Source organism: Haliotis cracherodii, unplaced genomic scaffold (genome assembly GCF_022045235.1).
Source record: "Haliotis cracherodii isolate W230 unplaced genomic scaffold, xgHalCrac1.p SCAF_6, whole genome shotgun sequence".
NCBI lineage: Eukaryota > Metazoa > Mollusca > Gastropoda > Lepetellida > Haliotidae > Haliotis > Haliotis cracherodii.
The window spans coordinates 15,440,296-15,459,742 of record NW_027266319.1 but is presented as its reverse complement, the minus strand read 5'-3'; the positions used below and the strand labels follow the sequence as shown (position 1 = coordinate 15,459,742).

The window sequence follows — 19,447 nt, the reverse complement described above, 5'->3', positions numbered from 1 at the left end:
TGTAAATAATCGAGTCTGGACCAGACAATCCAGTGATTAATATCATGAGTATTGATCCATGCAATAGGGATCAATGACATGCATCAACCAAGTCAGCGATCCTGACCACCTGATCCTGTTAGTCGCCGCTTATGCCAAGAATAGTCTCCTTTTACAGCAAGCATGGGTTGCTGAAGTCCTATTCTACACCGGAATATGCGAACATTAGTGACTTGTAGTGCAACCATACAGTTCTAGATGATTTTGTCATTAAAGAATATATCACATGACGAATCACTGGTCCGGGTAGTCCTGTTGGTACACAGGTCCTTCTCAGTACCAGCCTGCCCCGAGTCCCCGAGTTACCCGCCCCAGCCCTACTCAGAAGCCTAATGTCTATTATAGATAGGTGAGTCAGTGTTATATTTAAGATAATCAACCACTGAAATCTGGAACTTTTAATTTCTCTCCAGAATAGTGAGTGAGTATGGTTTTACACCGCTTTTAGCAATGTTCCAGCAATATTACAGCGGGGGACACCAGAAATTGGCTTCACACATTGTACCCATGTCGGGAATCGAACCCGGGTTTGCGGCGTCAAGAGCGAACGCTTTAACCACTAGGCTACCCAACCACCTCTTCCTGAATAGAAGTCGTTTATTATAACATGCAACACGCACTCTACAATTTGGATAAATGTAATCATCCAAACAGTAACCTTATTTGCATACCACAGGACTTGGAAGGAAAATTATTTGTGTTAATTCCTAATTTGGATAAGTACATGAAACCGGTACTTTTGCATCCGGTACAGCCATGCATGCCACCTGTTATTGTCATGTTATCCAGGAAGAGGTGTTCATTAAACCAATTAAGGATACAGAAGAAGCACCATGACATTTGCAAAATCCAACCATGGACCTTTTCACACAACATGGAACTTCCACAAAGCACCAACACATACTTTCAGTAAGCAAAGTGATTTTATTGCTAAATTCACCATTAGAAAGTGGCACATTCATAATAAAACTATCAACAAACACTGCCGTGAGAATAAATGGAAATTAACTCAAAAACTTTACAAGCCCACAGGGCTAGTGAGAAAGAAGACTTTCAAATTTCAATCTTTAAAACCTTGAAAAGGTTGTGCCTAATGTCCAGCTGAGCGATTTGACAAGGGCAATCGTAATGACAGATAGTTTATAACGTGTCAAAAAATATTACACGCCCTTCTTGATAGTAGAATGATAATTTCCAATAGCCTTGGGCCTACAGGTGAGCATTGATATTCATCCTCGGTGAGGGAACAGCCTGATAGCTCATAGCTGTTCAACATTAACATATCATGTAGACTGTGATTTAAGTTGAGGCTAACATTTCTGCCTAGAAGCATTAACATGTACCCTTTTCTTAAGACAAAACAATACTTTTCACAACACTGTCCCTTCTGAATAACATCCAAATGATCAATGGTTATAAATATTGGGAAGCAGAAGATAAAAATACAAGATAAAAATTGCAAAAAAAATAGTATCTTTATAGATCACGTTCAGAGCATAAACCTGTTACCATGGTGATGGATATGTTCATCTAGATGACATTTTAAGCAAATAAATACACCACAACTAGCAAAAGGACACTTGGGATGATAATCATTATTAACATACATGCAAAGGACGACTACAGGCAATCTCATCTCCATCGACAGGGATCAGTAACATCATAAAGAGTAACAAGCAAACAAAACACTGACACCATGGACATGTTGGATGTTTGGAAAGTAGTCAAGAAATATTGATGAAAATAGAAACAGCCTTTCAACCTGTTAAAGACACAGTATTTTCCTGTACCTGCTGACCAGTGGTTGGAAAACTGGGGCATAGATCTAAGCTCACTGATGTTGAAATACAGTGTCAATCAACCAACCCAGTACTTGATTGAGAGCTGATGTTTAATGATAGCCACCTACAGTGTGTCAACCATCATTTTGGCACCTGGTTTGACTCAAATAATTTCAATTAAACACAAAATCATGAGACAAAAGTTGGTTATTATCTAATAGTGAGTGAGTGAGTGAGTATGGTTTCATGCCACTTTTAGCAATATTCCAGCAATATCATGGCGGGGGACTCCAGAAATGGGCTATTATCGAATAATATTCATTGATCTAACTAAAAACTCACTTTTCGTAATATTTCATACTTCAATCAAAATATTTTCTTCATTGTTATGTAATTTTGTGACTGTCGACATGACCTTGGGGGTAAGAACAGACGATTTAACGTCTCACAACAATGACATAGTGTGTGTCAACTTGCGTGCTATAGTCTGGGAATATCTACTGACATTTGCTGCAAAACATGGGGCCAAATATCGGCCTCTGAGCATGAAGTCAAATGACAAACCCTGACAACCAGACTAAATCCATTTTGAATGCCCAAGCAATGAGAGGCTGTTTCTATCGACCAATTAGACTTTAACTCTCATTGGTAAATTTAGGCTTGTTGTATTACTGTTATGCAAACAGAGTTAGAAGTATGTTCTGTTGTCATCGTAACGTAATGCTAGCCCATGTAGCCATGTTACTGCAACAAATGTTTGATTAAATCGACAGAGAATGATAAAATGAATCAATAATTGGGTAAGCTCAGCATGTATATTATCATATGTATATTCTCAAAGCATCGATACAACAGTGAATCTAGACACCTCTAAATTGAAGATTATCTTTCATTGCAAACCCATCCGAAGCCCAGTGCATTCAATTACTGTTGAAGCAACATAAGATAGCACAAGAAGCAGTGGTTCAGAGATTCATGTCAGAGTGAGTGAGTTGAGTATTTAACGCCGCTTTTAACAGTATTCCAGTTATATCACGGCGTGTCAGCTTAATGTGGGAGGAAAGCCCGAAGTGATGCAGATCTGAGACGTTTACCACTTCGGTGAAACCCACGAGCACAGGTATGGTGCTGACAAACCTAGAAACATAATCGGGGCAAACCGGGATTCAAACCCACAATCATAGGTTTCTGGTGTGCCCAAGGGACGCAACTCTGCACAGTGAATCACGGCGCCTTAGACGACAGGGCCACCCGTGGCCCCGATTCATGTCAGAAAATGTGCAACAAACACTATCAGTTTGAACTTGTGAATATGCTGCAACCCAAGGCAAGGCAACACATGTCATGATTTTTCGTCTGTACATATTTATTATCATAATCGAGACCTTAATTTACCTTACCAACAAATGACCAACCCAATATGAATCACAACTGCCATGATATTTGTTTGTTATTTAATGTACACCATATTCATAACAGCCTTGGTAATAGGGCTAACATCAGATTTACATACACATTTATCATGAAACCCTTTTTCTTCGGACATAAATTCAATTTATGACATTGTAACATATTTAACAAATGTGACACTTGTATATATACAGCTGTGGACCACAGGTGTGAGGTCAGAGGTCACAACATTGACCTGGCGTGAGAAGGATGTTGTTAGCTGTTGTCATAACAACAAATGTGCTTGCTGTGCCAAGACGGATGTCTCAAGCAGACTACACAGTTTCCGACTCTATCTCTCTTGGGATATTATTTTCTCCGGCCGATTCCATGTTTTGCAGAATTAGGTACCCAAGGCCAACAAGAATCAAGATGACCAATAGAATTATCCACACTGAGAACCCCTTGGACTTTGGTTTTCTGTAAATAAACATTTAGGTGATGTTCAACTAGGAATTCAATAACTAAAGTAACTTGAAATTTCATATTAAGCTTTACCTCCAAAAGCCTGTAGGATGTATTAAAAGTGATTAATTTAAAAAAAATATTCAAATATGATGCTTCTGTCACTAAGCAGATAAACAAATATAAAATCTTTGGTTCTCTGTGGAATCTATTCTAATGGAACTCACACTGACCAATCTATCATATGCAAATTACACAACTTGTGTAAGCATTAACTATGATATTTTTACTTGGAAGTATAATTTATAATTTTGAATTATGTATGAATACATTTACCTCAAATGGTCATTTAACATTTACCGTATTCGACGTAATAAGCGCCCATGGCGATATTTGCTAATATATTGGCTGGTGAACAATCCCAATTTGCACTCCTTCCGATTGATCAATGTGCACAAGACTTATTTTTTCGTGCATAATACACACTCGTGTGTTATATGCACCCTTAAATATGCGCAATTAAATTCTGGAAAAATATGTTTGTCTTGTGTAAAACGCACAGACTTTTCTTTAATATCATTCATGCTGTTAGCATAAACAACAAAATTTACGATCTTTCAACTTTTTTTTAACCAAAATTATATTCTAATAAGAGCCCCCCATTCCTTATTTTAAGAGCGCCCTGGGCGCTTATTACGTCGAATAGGGTAATTTTAAATTGTCCATGTGGGGTTAGACCTGTGATGTAGTCACAAGTGGTGACTTGAAATAGTCAAAAACAGGTTGTTTCAGGGGAAGTCAGTGATCTGATCTGAAGGCATTGGATGTGGGAGACAGGTATAAACAGGTTCGGATGAGAACTTACGTCGTGGGTGGTGGTGCTGCGCGAGTTTGACGTGACGTGGTGGTGGTCACGCGCTCCTCCAACCGTACAGGTTTCCCCCGTGGCGGCGTGGCTGGCATCGGCGGCACTCTCCGTCGTGGTTCATTCCTTGTTGGTCTGCTGGCAAAAATGACAAAGTTGGTCACCAGACTCGGTACTATACACTATGAAATATCCATGTCTTTACTTGTGTTGTTATTGTAGCCACAAAACATTATCTAGAACAATACATAACAAACTCAACTGACGTGTGAACATCAACCCATTTCATTCCGGAAGTCAAGTAGAAAGCGGTAGACTGGTGTCTGGTACAATAATGCATATATGATGTTTCTTTCTGTCAAAAAACAACCATGTGCTTTTTTTTAAAAATTCTCCCCGAAAAGCCTGCTGTAATTTTGGTTGTGTTTCATTTGTGGTAAGATTATTGCACTTGTGTGGCGATGTGCATGCATGCCTGCGTGCTGCTTCTTGTTCTAGTCCGGACTAATGCATATCTTATAGTGCTAGCCCTATGAGATACCATTTTGTTTTAGCCCCTTAATGATGACCGCCAGGCAGGGTAACAACAAGTACCATCTTTTAACGACTTTGATATGATGCCCCTTGGGTTCGAACCCTTGACCGTCTACCATCTAGAGTGAGTGAGTGAGTGAGTGAGTGAGTGAGTGAGTTAGTATGGCTTTGCGCCGCTTTTAGCAATATTCCAGCAATATCACGGCGGGGGACACCAGAAATGGGCTTCACACATTGTCATTGTACCCATGTCGGGAATCGAACCCGGGTCTTCGGCGTGACGAGCGAACGCTTTAACCACTAGGCTACCCGACCGCCCCTCTACCATCTAGACAACGGAGGTGGTCGTGTTTCTATTTGACCAGTCACTGGTACCTGTATAAGATTTCAACAAATGTACCACTGCTGCCTTTTTGAAAAAAAAGCTGAAAAATTACTTGTTTTTTCCCCCCAGCAATAATATGATGACTTGTATAACCAACTGATGACAGTGACTGACAGCAAATACAGCCACCCCACTAGGGAAGTATTCAAACTTAATTCACATTGGCTGCAACCGAGAGCTTGCCACTAAGGCTGTACTAGTTTAGACAATAGGTTTTTCCAGCATTAGACAAAGTTCATATTGGTTGTATCTTATTGTCAAGGGAATGAAGGGATATGTCCCTTTAAAATTTAAGTTTCCGACAGTATAGTGCAATTAATTGATTTTGACAGTGAGAATGATCTGCATTATGACCGACGCAATGGAGAAATTATATTCCGTATTTTTTTACTTAGATGCGCAGGTTTTCTCCATCAGGGCAAACCCAATTACAGGTCATAGCCAAAACTGACACAAAAAGAATTGAAACGTAAAAGAAACAAGTGCAGATAACCTGGGAAGAACCCATGGTTTGATGACCTCAAGCCCACAAAAGTATGACAAATTGAAAAGAAGTGAGTGAGTGAGTGAGTGAGTGAGCATGGTTTTACGCCGCTTTTAGCAATATTCCAGCAATATCACGGCGGGGGACACCAGAAATGGGCTTCACACATTGTACCCATGTTGGGGATCGAACCCGGGTCTTCGACGTGACGAGCAAACGCTTTAACCAGTAGGCTACCCGACCGCCCCCAAATTGAAAATAACTCAAAAACAGGGGTTAGTTATGTGGTGTGGTAAATAAAGCTTAGAGGTAGTGAGTGTGCTCAAAGGTTGATGTTATGTGAATAATTTGTTTGTTTATTGTTTAAAGCCACACTCTATATGACATCGTTCCCTAAATAATGGAGTCTGGACCAGCCAATCCAGTGATTGACAACATGCATCAACCAAGTCAGCGAGCCTGACCACCCAATCCTGTTAGTCGCCTGTTACGGCAAGTAAGAGTTAGTCAGACATATAGAGAATCTCACCTTCGTGTCTTTTGATATCAAATATATCAACACGAGTTGTGGAAAGTGGAAAAACTCCAAGGCTTTTCCACTATTACCAACGAGTGTTGACATATTTGATATCAAAAGACACGAGGGTAAAATTTTAATTATCATCCAACATCATTCTTACAACTTTTTTCAGTTTGTAGACGGTAATAAGCAGTGTTTTAAGTGTATATAGTACTGCTAACAGCTTCAGTAGCAGAGCCATTAGTGATGTCATTTGATTGTGACGTCATTGTAACCAATGACGTCACAATGGTCTGCAAATCATTGTGATGCAATTTCATTACAGCAGTATCTACAAGGACACTGAGGACAGCCAGGACTGAGCCGGGACTGAGCCGGGACTGAGCCGGGATTGAGCCGGGACTGAGCCGGGATTGAGCCGGGATTGAGCCGGGACTGAGCCGGGACTGAGCCGGGACTGAGCCGGGACTGAGCCGGGATTGAGCCGGGATTGAGCCGGGACTGAGCCGGGATTGAGCGGGGATTGAGCCGGGACTGAGCCGGGATTGAGCCGGGACTGAGCCGGGACTGAGCCGGGACTGATATGGTGCATGAAAGCTAATGATCAAGCTGAACATAACGTGATGCCACTGAACTTGTTTTTAGAACTAATTGGTGACATGGAGAAAGTGCCGGAGCACTATAGCTCACCTGTAGTCAACATTTTAAAATATCAACAAAAGCAGTTAATGAACAACAGCTGCTGTTAACATCAATATTGAAATGTTTCTGCATAAATTCTGAAGACTCAAAATGCTAAAACGATCACTGAATGTCATTCCTACATGTCAAAGTTCAGCTTCATCTGTCTGGCAATTTAAGATATCTTTACAGAGTCAATAAAATATGAGAATCTAAGAGTTATGTCAAACACAAAGGTAAAAAATGTACAACTGTGAGAAAATGGAACATTGAGACCAAGGGATGGGTATTGGAGTTTTAAAGTACATCACAACATTTTACGATAGGCATGGCCGTATTGCGATATGTATCCCGATATATTGCATAATTCTAAATTTTGAATTCAGAAACAATTTGAAACAGCAGTTTATGAACTGAAGTTCATAAATAGAACAAAACAAGACAATGGCACAACCTAATGTTTACTCATTCAATAAATAGGCATGGATGCATGATCCGGATGCATGCTCCGGATTCACGCTTTGGGTATTTGGCCAGTGTATAACATATAACACATGATAAAAATTGCCATTTGAAATCAACCGAGCATTTAGGAATGCTATTGTGATACGTATCATGGATAAAGTGAACCTCAATATACCGATATACTGGTAATACCACACACCCCTATCGAGTCCCACAGGTGACTTCTCACTGAATACAGGGATTTATCTAGACTTTCATACTAAGTGCCTCTTTATCCTTGTTGGTCTTGTTATCTATTAAAAACAAGTCACCTGTACTAGTCTAATATTGGATATGTTGTCAGCATCACCTGGATATGTAGTATCACCTAGATATGTAGTCAGCATCACCTGGATATGTAGTATCACCTAGATATGTAGTATCACCTAGATATGTAGTATCACCTAGATATGTAGTCAGTATCACCTGGATATGTAGTACCACCTAGATATGTAGTCAGTATCACCTGGATATGTAGTATCACCTAGATATGTAGTCAGTATCACCTGGATATGTAGTATCACCTAGATATGTAGTCAGTATCACCTGGATATGTAGTATCACCTAGATATGTAGTCAGTATTAGGGCTGCAACGATACAGGAAGGTCACGATACGATACGCATCTCGATATTCTGGTCACGATACGATACGTATCTCGATACGCAATGATAAATAAAACAAGACTTAAAGCATGTCAAGATTGAACCTTTCATGATTTTGGAACAGTCAAAATTATTTTATAATAACAAGACTACTGAAGTTGGAACTTTCTCTAACTTTCCTTAAAAACAATTCAAAGTTCAAACACCAGAAAATAATTAATGTACTCCACCGGTGATACAACTCCAAAGCTATTTATCAGGAATAATATATTTCAATATCGTGTTACCTTAGTTGCAGCTTTTACTATATATATATTTCAAATTATAAGAACCACAAGTGTAGCATTTTGGTACTGGTGATTGCTGTTGCAGGATATTTTTACGTATGGAACAATTTGATCAGTCACCCTAGGGACTTCCCGTGCTACATGTATTTCGATTGCGAAAACGTTATGTTGACATATATTCGCCAAATTGCCACACACATGACTTTTAAGGAGTCAAAGTATGGCATTTTTAATATATGTATCCATTCTCTAGCAACCTAAGTTCGTTTCAATACGTCAAAAGCGGTAATCTGACCGTGGTTGCAGTATCTCTTCACACACGATTTCACATAACTTAATGAAAACAATATTAAATGAAATTTTGAATAAAATTAATAAAATATATTACAAACACAAGTCCAGATATATAATGAACACGTTTTAATAACAAGATAGTATAGTAACGGTATTTAATTGCGTACTTCAGTTCGGATTTGCTGACAGGTATTTCCGGTGTTATGTGCTTGCGGGGATCAGCTGATAATGTTTTTTGAGATGGGGAAAAACATGTCGGTGTAAAACCTGAGCTTATTAAAAATGTAAGTACGTTTTGGGGAGCCATGCGTTACCGCGCGCTATAACCAAGTTAGCGGTTTATTGAAAGGCACAATAGCGAGGAAACGCTTTACTTGAGATTTGCGTTCCGTATCGTGGCGTATCGATAAATGGGCCCACGTGTATCGTATATCGTATCGTGGGTCAAGTATCGCGATGCATCGGAATATCGGTGTATCGTTTCACCCTTAGTCAGTATCACCTGGATATGTAGTATCACCTAGATATGTAGTCAGTATCACCTGGATAGGTAGTATCACCTAGATATGTAGTCAGTATCACCTGGATATGTAGTATCACCTAGATATGTAATCAGTATCACCTGGATAGGTAGTATCACCTAGATATGTAGCCAGTATCACCTGGATATGTAGTCAGTATCACCTGGATAGGTAGTATCACCTAGATATGTAGTCAGTATCACCTGGATGTGTAGTATCACCTAGATATGTAGTCAGTATCACCTGGATATGTAGTATCACCTAGATGAGTAGTCAGTATCACCTGGATATGTAATTCACTATCACCTAGGTATGTAGTATCACTTAGATATGTAATTCACGATCACCTGGATATGTAGTATCACCTGGATATGTAGTCGGTATCACCTGGATATGTAATTCACTATCACCTAGGTATGTAGTATCACTTAGATATGTAATTCACTATCACCTGGATATGTAGTATCACCTGGATAGGTAGTATCACCTAGATATGTTGTCAGTATCACTTGGATAGGTAGTATCACCTAGACATATAATTCACTATCACCTAGATATGTAGTCAGTATCACCTCGATAGGTAGTATCACCTGGATATGTAGTCAGTATTAACTGGATATGTAATTCAATATCACCTGGATATGTAATTCAGTATCACCTAAGATATGTAGACAGTATCACCTGGATATGTAATTCAGTATCACCTAGATATGTAGTTAGTATCACCTGGATATGAAATTCAGTATCACCTCGATAGGTAGTATCACCTGGATATGTAGTCAGTATTAACTGGATATGTAATTCAATATCACCTGGATATGTAATTCAGTATCACCTAGATATGTAGTGAGTATCACCTAGATATGTAGTTAGTATCACTTGGATATGAAATTCAGTATCACCTGGATAGGTAGTATCACCTGGATATCTAATTCAGTATCACCTGGATATGTAATCAGTATCACCTGGATATGTAATCAGTACCACCTGGATATCTAATTCAGTATCACCTGGATATTTAATCAGTATCACCTGGATAGGTAGTATCACCTGGACATCTAATTCAGTATCACCTGGATATGTAGTCAGTACCACCTGGATATGTAATCAGTATCACCTAGATATGTAGTCAGTACCACCTGGATATGTAATCAGTATCACCTGGACGGGTAGTATCAACTAGATATGTATTCAGTATCACCTGCATATGTAATTCAGTATCCCCTAGATATGTAGTCAGTATCACCTGGATATGTAATTCAGTATCCCCTGGATATGTAGTCAGTATCACCTGGATTGGTAGTATCACCTAAATAGGTAGTCAGTATCACCTGGATATGTAGTCAGTACCACCTGGATATGTAATTCAGTATCCCCTGGATATGTAGACAGTATCACCTGGATTGGTAGTATCACCTAAATAGGTAGTCAGTTTCACCTGGGTATGCAGCGTTTGAAACTGGCACTTGTCCTGTAGTCCTTGTGAAACTGCCCAAATAGTTAAGGTATCATAAGGACTGGTAGATATTTGCCATTTTAAAGGGTTTTGCTATATGTTATCATTTTAAGGACTATTGGACTAAAAATGTTAGTTTCTACCACTGGTATGCTGTCAGTATCACCTGGATATGTAGACAGTTTGATCAAATAGAGCCAACTCATTATACTTGCTGTCAGGACGGATATTCAAATGCCTTCTGTCTGAATACCAACACTAAAAGTCTGATGATGTCATTACAAGAAAAAACATCAACGCCCTTGTCCAGCTGCCTGTGTCTGACACTGGCTGGGATACAGTTTGTAACAGAGACCACCAAAGTGTCAACAAAAAGTCAACTCACCTCACTGGGGCCTGTTTTTCTGAAATAAAACATTTATCATAATGTCAGATTTCAACAAGTCAATTTTAAGTAAAATATTCATGATAAGCTGAAGATAGTGATCTACAAGTCCTTTGCTAATTTTGCAAACATTGTGTCTGATACAATATGTCGAGAGTGGGCACAAGTAACACGCACCTCGAGTCACAAAAGAGTTGTATTGTCTGAATCCTAAAAACTATTCAATATTGTCAAATCGTTTCTAATTGAGGATCTAAATTATTTTTTTTTACTGTTTAAAACTAGTAAACAAAAACATTGCTAATATATGAAATCAAGCTTGAATAAGTTTCTGACAACTTTCTGTGATGCCAACTTCTCATTCTCACCTTGATACTTCTCTTCTTCTTCTTCTTCCTCTTCTTCTTCCTCTTCATCATCTTCGTCATCATAAGGAACCTCCTCGTATTTTGGCTTACTCACTTGGCCCAGCTCAAACTTACGAAGCTTCTTTTCATACAGGCCTCGTGTAGATTCTATGTGGGGCAGAATAATAATTACAGTCAACTACTGTTATACTAGCTCAAAGGGGGCCACTCATCTTAGCTTGTTACAACCGTAGTACATTAGAAATATACATACAGCAAATGGCCGGGACCAAAACATGAGTTTGTTATATCTGTCAGTTCGTTAAAGCGTGTTTGTTCTAAACAGTTTACTGTACATGTATTTCACATACCCAGGCTCATACAGATATGGAACACGAAAAATCAAGGCCTTTTGCTTTCAACTGTCACTGTCGTTTTAGTTGGGTTATTTTCCCTAGCCTGTCAATCTCTGGGAGTACGTGTGTTGTTTTTTCAAAGTGAGTGAGCGAGTTGGGTTTAACACTGCTTTTAACAGTATTAGTAAAATCTAAATATTTTTTACACTTGTTTACTTATCCTGCATTACTCCGTATTGCATCCACTGCTGTCTTTTGACAGAGAGACGAACTGTGTGAGATCCAGCTGCTGAAGAAAGTTGTCCCAACCAGCTCAGGAGGCAGTGCCCTCTCACAGTTGGCACGTGACCCGGAAGTCATGACGTCACACCAAAACACATAACTGCTTTAAACATAACATCTGAAACTTCGTGGGGAGGTAGCGTAGCGAAAGGGAGGGCACTTAGACTTCGTAATGCAGGATAAGTATACAAATGTAAACAATATTTAGATTTTTACTAAATTTTTTAACTTATCCTGCATTACTCCATATGGCATCTTTAACAGACGGCATGGCCGGTGGACATACCTTCAGATGTAAACCAAAATAAACCCTCGTCAAGGTCCGATGAATCCGCACCGCATACAAGTGATGATTGGAACATCTACGACCATTCCTGTCTTCAGGAAACAAGAGTTGATGCAAAAACGAAACGCCCGAAAAGGTAACTGAAATACAATGAGGCGGTAGCCAAAATATAGAACTTACCGAAGAGCGAAAGCGAAACGCAGTAGAGCCTTCTAATCTGAGGTGATAAACATTAGAGAGTGGAACGGGCCCCGCTCGGGGTATCGAAGAATCAGCGGCAATATCTACGACCAATCCCAAGAGCGAATGCGAAACGCAGGAGAGCACTCTAGGCTGGAGGCAAGGAACACCAGTGAGGTCGACGGGCACCGCTCAGGTATCAGAGAAGCAGCGGCGTTGGCATCAGCACCGGTGTCCACATCTACTACCATTGCTGTCGTCAGGAAACAAGAGTTGATGCAAAAAGTAAAACCCGGATAGGTGACAGAAATAGAATGAGTCGGGTAACCCAAAACTAAAACTGACCTAAGAGCGAATGCGGAACGCAAGAGAGCCGTCTTGTCTGGGGTGATAAACACAGTGTATCGGAGAATCAGTGGCGTCGGTATTATATGACCAGTTGGGCTACAACCAGGGACCAAAACTGTGAACGCCGGCGACATCTTTCAAGGCTACATCACGGAAGTAGTGGTTGGTGAAGGCGGTGTCCAATCGCCAAGAACAGGCTTCCCTGAACGACTGGATGGAACAGTTTAAGACCACATTCAGATCCAACGCAGGCGGTCTGAACTTGGCCTTCTGGTCTTCAAGAATGAACGAGCGCAGCCAGGTCCGTAGGTCGGGAAATTTCCTCTTTCTCCGATCGTCCGGGATGGCCAGAACGGAGGAGATGGCTACCAGGTATGAGGGGTGGTAAAGCCCTTCAATCGACGGGTGCTGCGCAAGTACAGAAGGAACTGATCCACGAACTGCGGTGACGCTGTCATCGGATCTTGGTGTTTGTCTGAACAAAATGCCTGGAACGAGTATCATTTATCAGCATACAATCCCCGTGTAGATGGAAGGTGGGCTGAAGCAATAGCCTTGGTCGCTCTAGCCGAATAGCCCTTGGACTCATGGGGCTTTCTGCAGTTGTGTCATGCGTGCAGACGATAACATGCGGGTATTAGGGTGTGGATGGAGCAGAAAGTTGGACCACAGGGGTTGTCTCTGGTTATGTTTCAGATGTCGATAAACCAACTTCTGGCTGGCCAACAAGGCGAGACCAAATTCAATGTCAGGGGCCGAGTGGCCTGGATCTCTGAAGAACCGTGGGAGGGAGAACCGGAGTCGGAAAAGCGTACGCGCGTAATCCTTCTCCGGATCAACGGAAGGCGTCGACTGCCACAGCGGCCGTATCCGGCACTGGTGGAATGGAAGACGACAGCTGGCAACTTTCAGAGATGAGGCAAACAGATCTAGGGTTGGGGCGTTGACCGTTTGACATAGTCTGGCCAGAGGCGCCGGAGAGAGTGAGGCGTCTGAGAGCTTGAGGCGCCGGGAACGCCGGAGATGTTGATTCTCGGGGGCGCCGGTCAAGTTGGTAGCGCCGGGAGAGGGGTGAGTACTCTGGGTCCTCAAACACCACACGGATCACAGGTGGTCGCAATGTGGGCTGGTGTGGGCCACTAGCCACTGACAAGGTGGAAAACGCGGAAGCCCCGGGGGCGTCGTGGAAAACCCGGGGAGCGCCAAGGAAGAGTCTCTTTCAGGAACGCTGGCGCTAGGGCAGGGTAGAACAGCGTTGGTGTCGGCGATGATGAAGTAGGCTCTTTTTTCAGTGGATGTCGTCGTCGTCAAATCTGATACAGACGCTGTCCACAAGACGCTCTGTTTCGATGGAAAACCTGCAGGTCATCTCTCCGGAACCATAGTGCTTTAAACGACGGGATTAAGAATAACGTCTCAGTGGGCAAGTTGAATCAGACCATCTGTCTATTGGTTGAAAAGATTCCACCCAGGAAGTAGAACAATAGTCACGATCACGAAGACCGATGGGAGAGTAGCGACAGGATCGGCGATAGTTGTTTCACCATGCTTCTCCGTGTGACCGGCTATGACACGTCAGTAATAGAAGTAGAGGGCAGTGGCGCCGGGGAGGCGATTGCCGATGGTGCCGAAGCAGAAGATCGGATGAGATACTCGGCTCGTTGATCTGATCTTGATCAACCACCATAGACATCAGACATCAGACATCAGCGTTGTCGACGAAGATAGTGTAGGAGACTGGGAACGGTCGTATGTCGTGCCATCAGACATCAGAGGCACCGGGAGCACCGGAGAAATCAGAGGCGCCGGGAGCACCGGAGACATCAGTGTTGGCGACAAAGATGGTGTAGGAGACCGTGGACGGTCGTATGTCGTGCCATGAGAGGCAGACTCTACGTTGGGAGCGCCGGTGGTGGTGGGAGCACTGCGAAGCTCGGCTGAGCGCTGCTGCTGCTGAGTGCACAAAGTGCGGGGAAGCATAAAGTAACTCAAAAACTTTATATTTTATTGAAGTTTATGAGAGGAAACAATTACGCTAAAAGGTAGCAAAAAGGCATAGCCTTAAGCAAACACGTAACCATGTGGCAAAACCACAGAGTACGGGAGACAAAATGTAACTCAAAATCTTTGTATTTTATTGAAGTTCATGAGAGGAAACAATTATGCTGAAAGGTAGCGAAAAGGCAATGCTTTAAGCACACCAAAACAACATACATAAAATTAATGTATTACCCAAGCCAAGGAGAGAATTCAAAACGCAGAACACGAAATTATGTGGCCACGTGGTGAATGGCCAAAATGGCGGGAAAGAATATAAAATGGCAGGAACAACATTGCGCCCGTAAATTACTGTGACGTGAGCCACAAACGAGTGATAAACATTACAAATTAACGAATGGGAAGACCCTAAGGTAACGGCCCATAACAAGTAACAATGTAGCAGCATACAATGAATGTAGAAACACGCAAAATATAAAAAAACAAACAATAAGCTTTAATTTCCACAAGGGATATAAAGTACATCCGTCCGTGTAGGTGACAAAGCAGTTATGTGTTTTGGTGTGACGTCACGACTTCCGGGTCACGTGCCGACTGTGAGAGGGCGTTGCCTCCTGAGCTGGTTGGGACAACTTTCTTCAGCAGCTGGATCTCACACAGTTCGTCTCTCTGTCAAAAGACAGCAGTAGATGCAATACGGAGTAATGCAGGATAAGTTAAAAAATTTACAGTTATATCGCGGCGTGTCAGTTTAATGTGGGAGGCAAGCCCAAAGTGATGCAGGTCTCAGACATTTACCACTTCGGTGAAACCCACGGGTATGGTGCTGACAAACCTAGAAACATAATCGGGCCGAACCGGGATTGGAACCCACAATCATAGGTTTCTGGGGTGCCCAAGGGACGCAAATCTGCACAGAGAATCGCGGCGCCTTAGACGACTGGGCCACCCGTGCCCCCGTTTTTTCAAAGAGCATAATTTGGTTTTAGAGTAACAAGTTTGCAATACCTAATTGTTTTTAGAATTATCTGAGTGTTCTTCGTGAAATATAACTTACTGACGATGGGGCCAACATTCACACCATACTGCTTAAGCTTCTCACTCAGCTCTCGATTAGAGAGGGTGGCGATGTTGTCAGTTGGTGCCATTTTGGAAAGGATGGGAGGTCTGAAAGAAGAAAAAACAAAACAAAGGATAAGACACAAATCAAAAAGTATTTTTTTAAGCAATATGTTTTTAAATATTTGGAGAGGTAGATTTTATTTCTTGGTTATCATGGTCATGAATAATAACATTGTCAGCTAGATTTTAGATTTTTGTTTTATATGCTACAACCAGTAAATTCCTTCCATTTAAGATCTGACTATTGTTTTGTTTACATGGACATACCAACGTGAACACCAGTGTGCACACCCATAGTGGACTTACTAAAGTGTGCACAGATATTTACGTTAATACCTAAAAAAAACCCAAAAAACAAACATTGATGTAAAATCTAATAAACAAAAATGGCAGTAATAACTTCACATGCTTATTTAAATTTAAAAAATAATCATGTAAACCAAGACACAAAGTCTGTGTTTAATGTTGTTCAGCGCAATGATGCAACACAAGCAATAAAAATAGCTGTCAGCTGCGCAATAGTGCACCTTTCTCACTAAATAACTTAGCCTGGACCACACAAACCAGTGATTAAATATTGGATGAAACACAATGAACGTAGTAACTGAGCCTGACTTGCAAAGATCTGGAGAGAATTTTGGTTGAATATTTACAATGAATTGAATGCTGCATGTCCTCACAGCTTTTCACTAATAATAATATTGGCTGTGTCCAATCCTGTCATGTGCTGATTTGATCAGTGAATAAAAAGGCTAGTCCACATCAAGGCTTGACAAACATGCTGGTCAATGTGGCAAATACTAGTGACACTTGATGCTGAAACGATTGGCCCAGATACCAAGTGCAATATACAGAGATGCTGCATTTACATGGAAACTGTCTTTATAAATTGACTTATAAAATATAAAGCTGAAAAACCTTTTGAGTTGTTGATTTTAAGTCGTGAGCAACAACTCTTGACTACAGTTTAATAATAATGTTGATGACTTCCTTCTTTTGTGTTGTTCTGCTGATATTATCTAAACACGATCAACATACATGGATGGAAAGAACACTATTTATAAAGTGTCTCTCAATGACTGGATTGTCTGGTCCAGACTCGATTATTTACAGACCACCATCATATAGCTGGAATATTTCCGAGTGCGGCATTAAACATGTTAAACAACAAACATTGTGGACACATCATACTGATTACATATCCAGGTGATACTGACTACACATCCAGGTGATACTGACTACATATCCAGGTGATACTGACTATACATCCAGGTGATACTGACTACATATCCAGGTGATACTGATTACATATCCAGGTGATACTGACCATGCTGACTACACATCCAGGTGATACTGACTACACATCCAGGCGATACTGACTACACATCCAGGTGATACTGATTACATATCCAGATGAAATGATTACATATCCAGGTGATATTGATTACATATCCAGGTGATACTGATTACATATCCAGGTGATACTGACAACATATCCAGGTTTTTCAGATTGCATATCCAGGTGATACTGACTGCATATCCAGGTTTTCCTGACTACATATCCAGACTGACTACATATCCAGGTTTTACTGACTACATATACAGGCGATACTGATTATATATCCAGGTGATACTGACTACATATCCAGATGACACTGGCTACACATTCAGGTGATACTGAATTACATATCCAGGTGATACTGACTACATATCCAAGTGATAATGACTACATATCCAGGTGATAGTTAATTACATATCCAGGTGGAAATGACTACTGTCTACATATCCAGGAGATACTGACGACATATCCAGGTGATACTGACTACATATCCAGGTGATACTCACTACATGAAAGCCATGAGCCATGAAATTATTGTGAGTGCCCCAAAACAGCCTTAAGAGTGTCTAGAATGTCTTGCAACACCCTGTTGATAAGATTACCAAAGATCAAAGCTACTTTTGCACATGTTGCACTTGTTATTTTTTGTAAGAGAGGAAGCAGTGTAATGAAATGGCAACTCAGGGCAGATTTTATACTACAGATGCATGTGTTGTAGTTGACAAGGAATGTTGGAGGAGCAAGTTTATACACCTGTACAGACTGACTGGCGTATGTCTGGACTACACAACAACTTGACTAGATCATCTTGACAGTAACCTAGCAGACATATCCAGTTGTGTCAGCAAGGTTACTGAATTCTCCTGATTCGACTAATGACTTCGAGTGACAATGTGTAAATTGAGCAAACAGGGATGGGAGGGATTTATAAACAGGATGGGAGGGATTTTTTATGAAATCATGCATCTGGCTGGTTGACAATGTGTTGAAGTGAAAAAAGAAAATACCTCTTTACATTTTTTGTTTGTTGTTAGTCTGCAAAAACAACTGTGTCATGAAACTATTGCGAGTGTGTGTCAGTCGCAGTTTTCACTGGATTTTCCTGTTCGCAAAACTTTCCAGATATACAGTATCCAGGTGATACAGACTGCATGCCTATCCAGGTGATACTGACTACCTATCCAGGTGATACTGACTACCTATCCAGGTGATACTGACTACCTATCCAGGTGATACTGACTACATATCCAGGCGATACTGACTACATATGTAGGTGATACAACTTCATATCCAGGTGATACTGACGTGCATACTGTAAGTCTGGCAAGTTTTGCGAACAGAAAAGTACTGTGAAAAGCGTGAGTGATACACACTTCCAATAGTTTCATGATGCAGTTATTCTTAATACTCAAAAAGGGACACTTTCCCCGTATATAGTATTAAGCAGAGAGGACCAAGTCTTACCAAAGATTTAGCCTTAGGCCTTATAATTGATTGTGTACAGGCCTATATTTTTTCTCCAAATAAAGCAGATAATTGGCAATAATTAGTAATTAATGATAAAGGTAAAGGTAACATCATGAACAATGCTTCTTAGAAAAATATTTGACCATGTGACAAGCTGAGTGTACTTTCACTTTGTCGCACAAACTTTCGAATTCAACAAGCCCTAAGCTGCTAAGATCAGCTGAACAGATTCCAATTTTCACCTCTTTATGAAAACATGTTTATGTAAATCAATAAATCGATTATGGTCGAAAAGCTTGTAGTCAGCAATTAAATATGGGATACAAACCGTTAATTGAATCAAACTGACTAGTTTGCGAAGATTCGTGAAGGGGAAATTACGTCGCGCCTGTACTGATGTACTTCCAGGTCATATTCAGAAATGGCGCGACTGTATATATGACCTTTACATTGTACAACGGCAACTACGACAACTCCGATTGGTTCAAAGGAAGCGTCAACCTTTGCCCTAACCAATCAACGAACGTG

The 19,447-nt window shown here is 40.9% G+C and overlaps 1 protein-coding gene across 4 annotated transcripts; it reads right to left on the bottom strand.

The window, feature by feature from the left end:
* Positions 1 to 943: 943 nt before the first annotated feature.
* LOC139445603 (emerin homolog 1-like) lies at positions 944 to 19,343 on the bottom strand. Of its 4 annotated transcripts, none has more exons than XM_071226763.1 (6): positions 19,269 to 19,343; positions 16,049 to 16,158; positions 11,563 to 11,709; positions 11,195 to 11,213; positions 4,540 to 4,677; positions 944 to 3,689 (listed from the first exon to the last, which is right to left on the bottom strand). In XM_071226763.1, exons 2-6 carry the CDS (start codon positions 16,137 to 16,139, stop codon positions 3,545 to 3,547), a joined length of 540 nt encoding a protein of 179 aa, XP_071082864.1. In that variant the 5' UTR covers positions 16,140 to 16,158; positions 19,269 to 19,343; the 3' UTR covers positions 944 to 3,544. The 4 variants fall into 4 exon arrangements, with proteins under 4 accessions (XP_071082864.1, XP_071082863.1, XP_071082866.1 ...); XM_071226762.1 differs by having other exon boundaries at positions 19,248 to 19,337; XM_071226765.1 differs by having other exon boundaries at positions 4,540 to 4,674; positions 19,248 to 19,337.
* Between the last annotated feature and the right edge of the window lie 104 nt (positions 19,344 to 19,447).

Excerpts from the sequence above, each read along its gene's own strand:
- LOC139445603 (XM_071226763.1), bottom strand. The coding sequence starts at position 16,139 with ATGGCACCAACTGACAACATCGCCACCCTCTCTAATCGAGAGCTGAGT. Across the intron at positions 11,710-16,048 it reads GAATGTTGGCCCCATCGTCA|AATCTACACGAGGCCTGTAT; the intron begins GTAAGTTATATT and ends TGCCCCACATAG. Across the intron at positions 3,690-4,539 it reads GCAGCACCACCACCCACGAC|AAAACCAAAGTCCAAGGGGT; the intron begins GTAAGTTCTCAT and ends GTTTATTTACAG.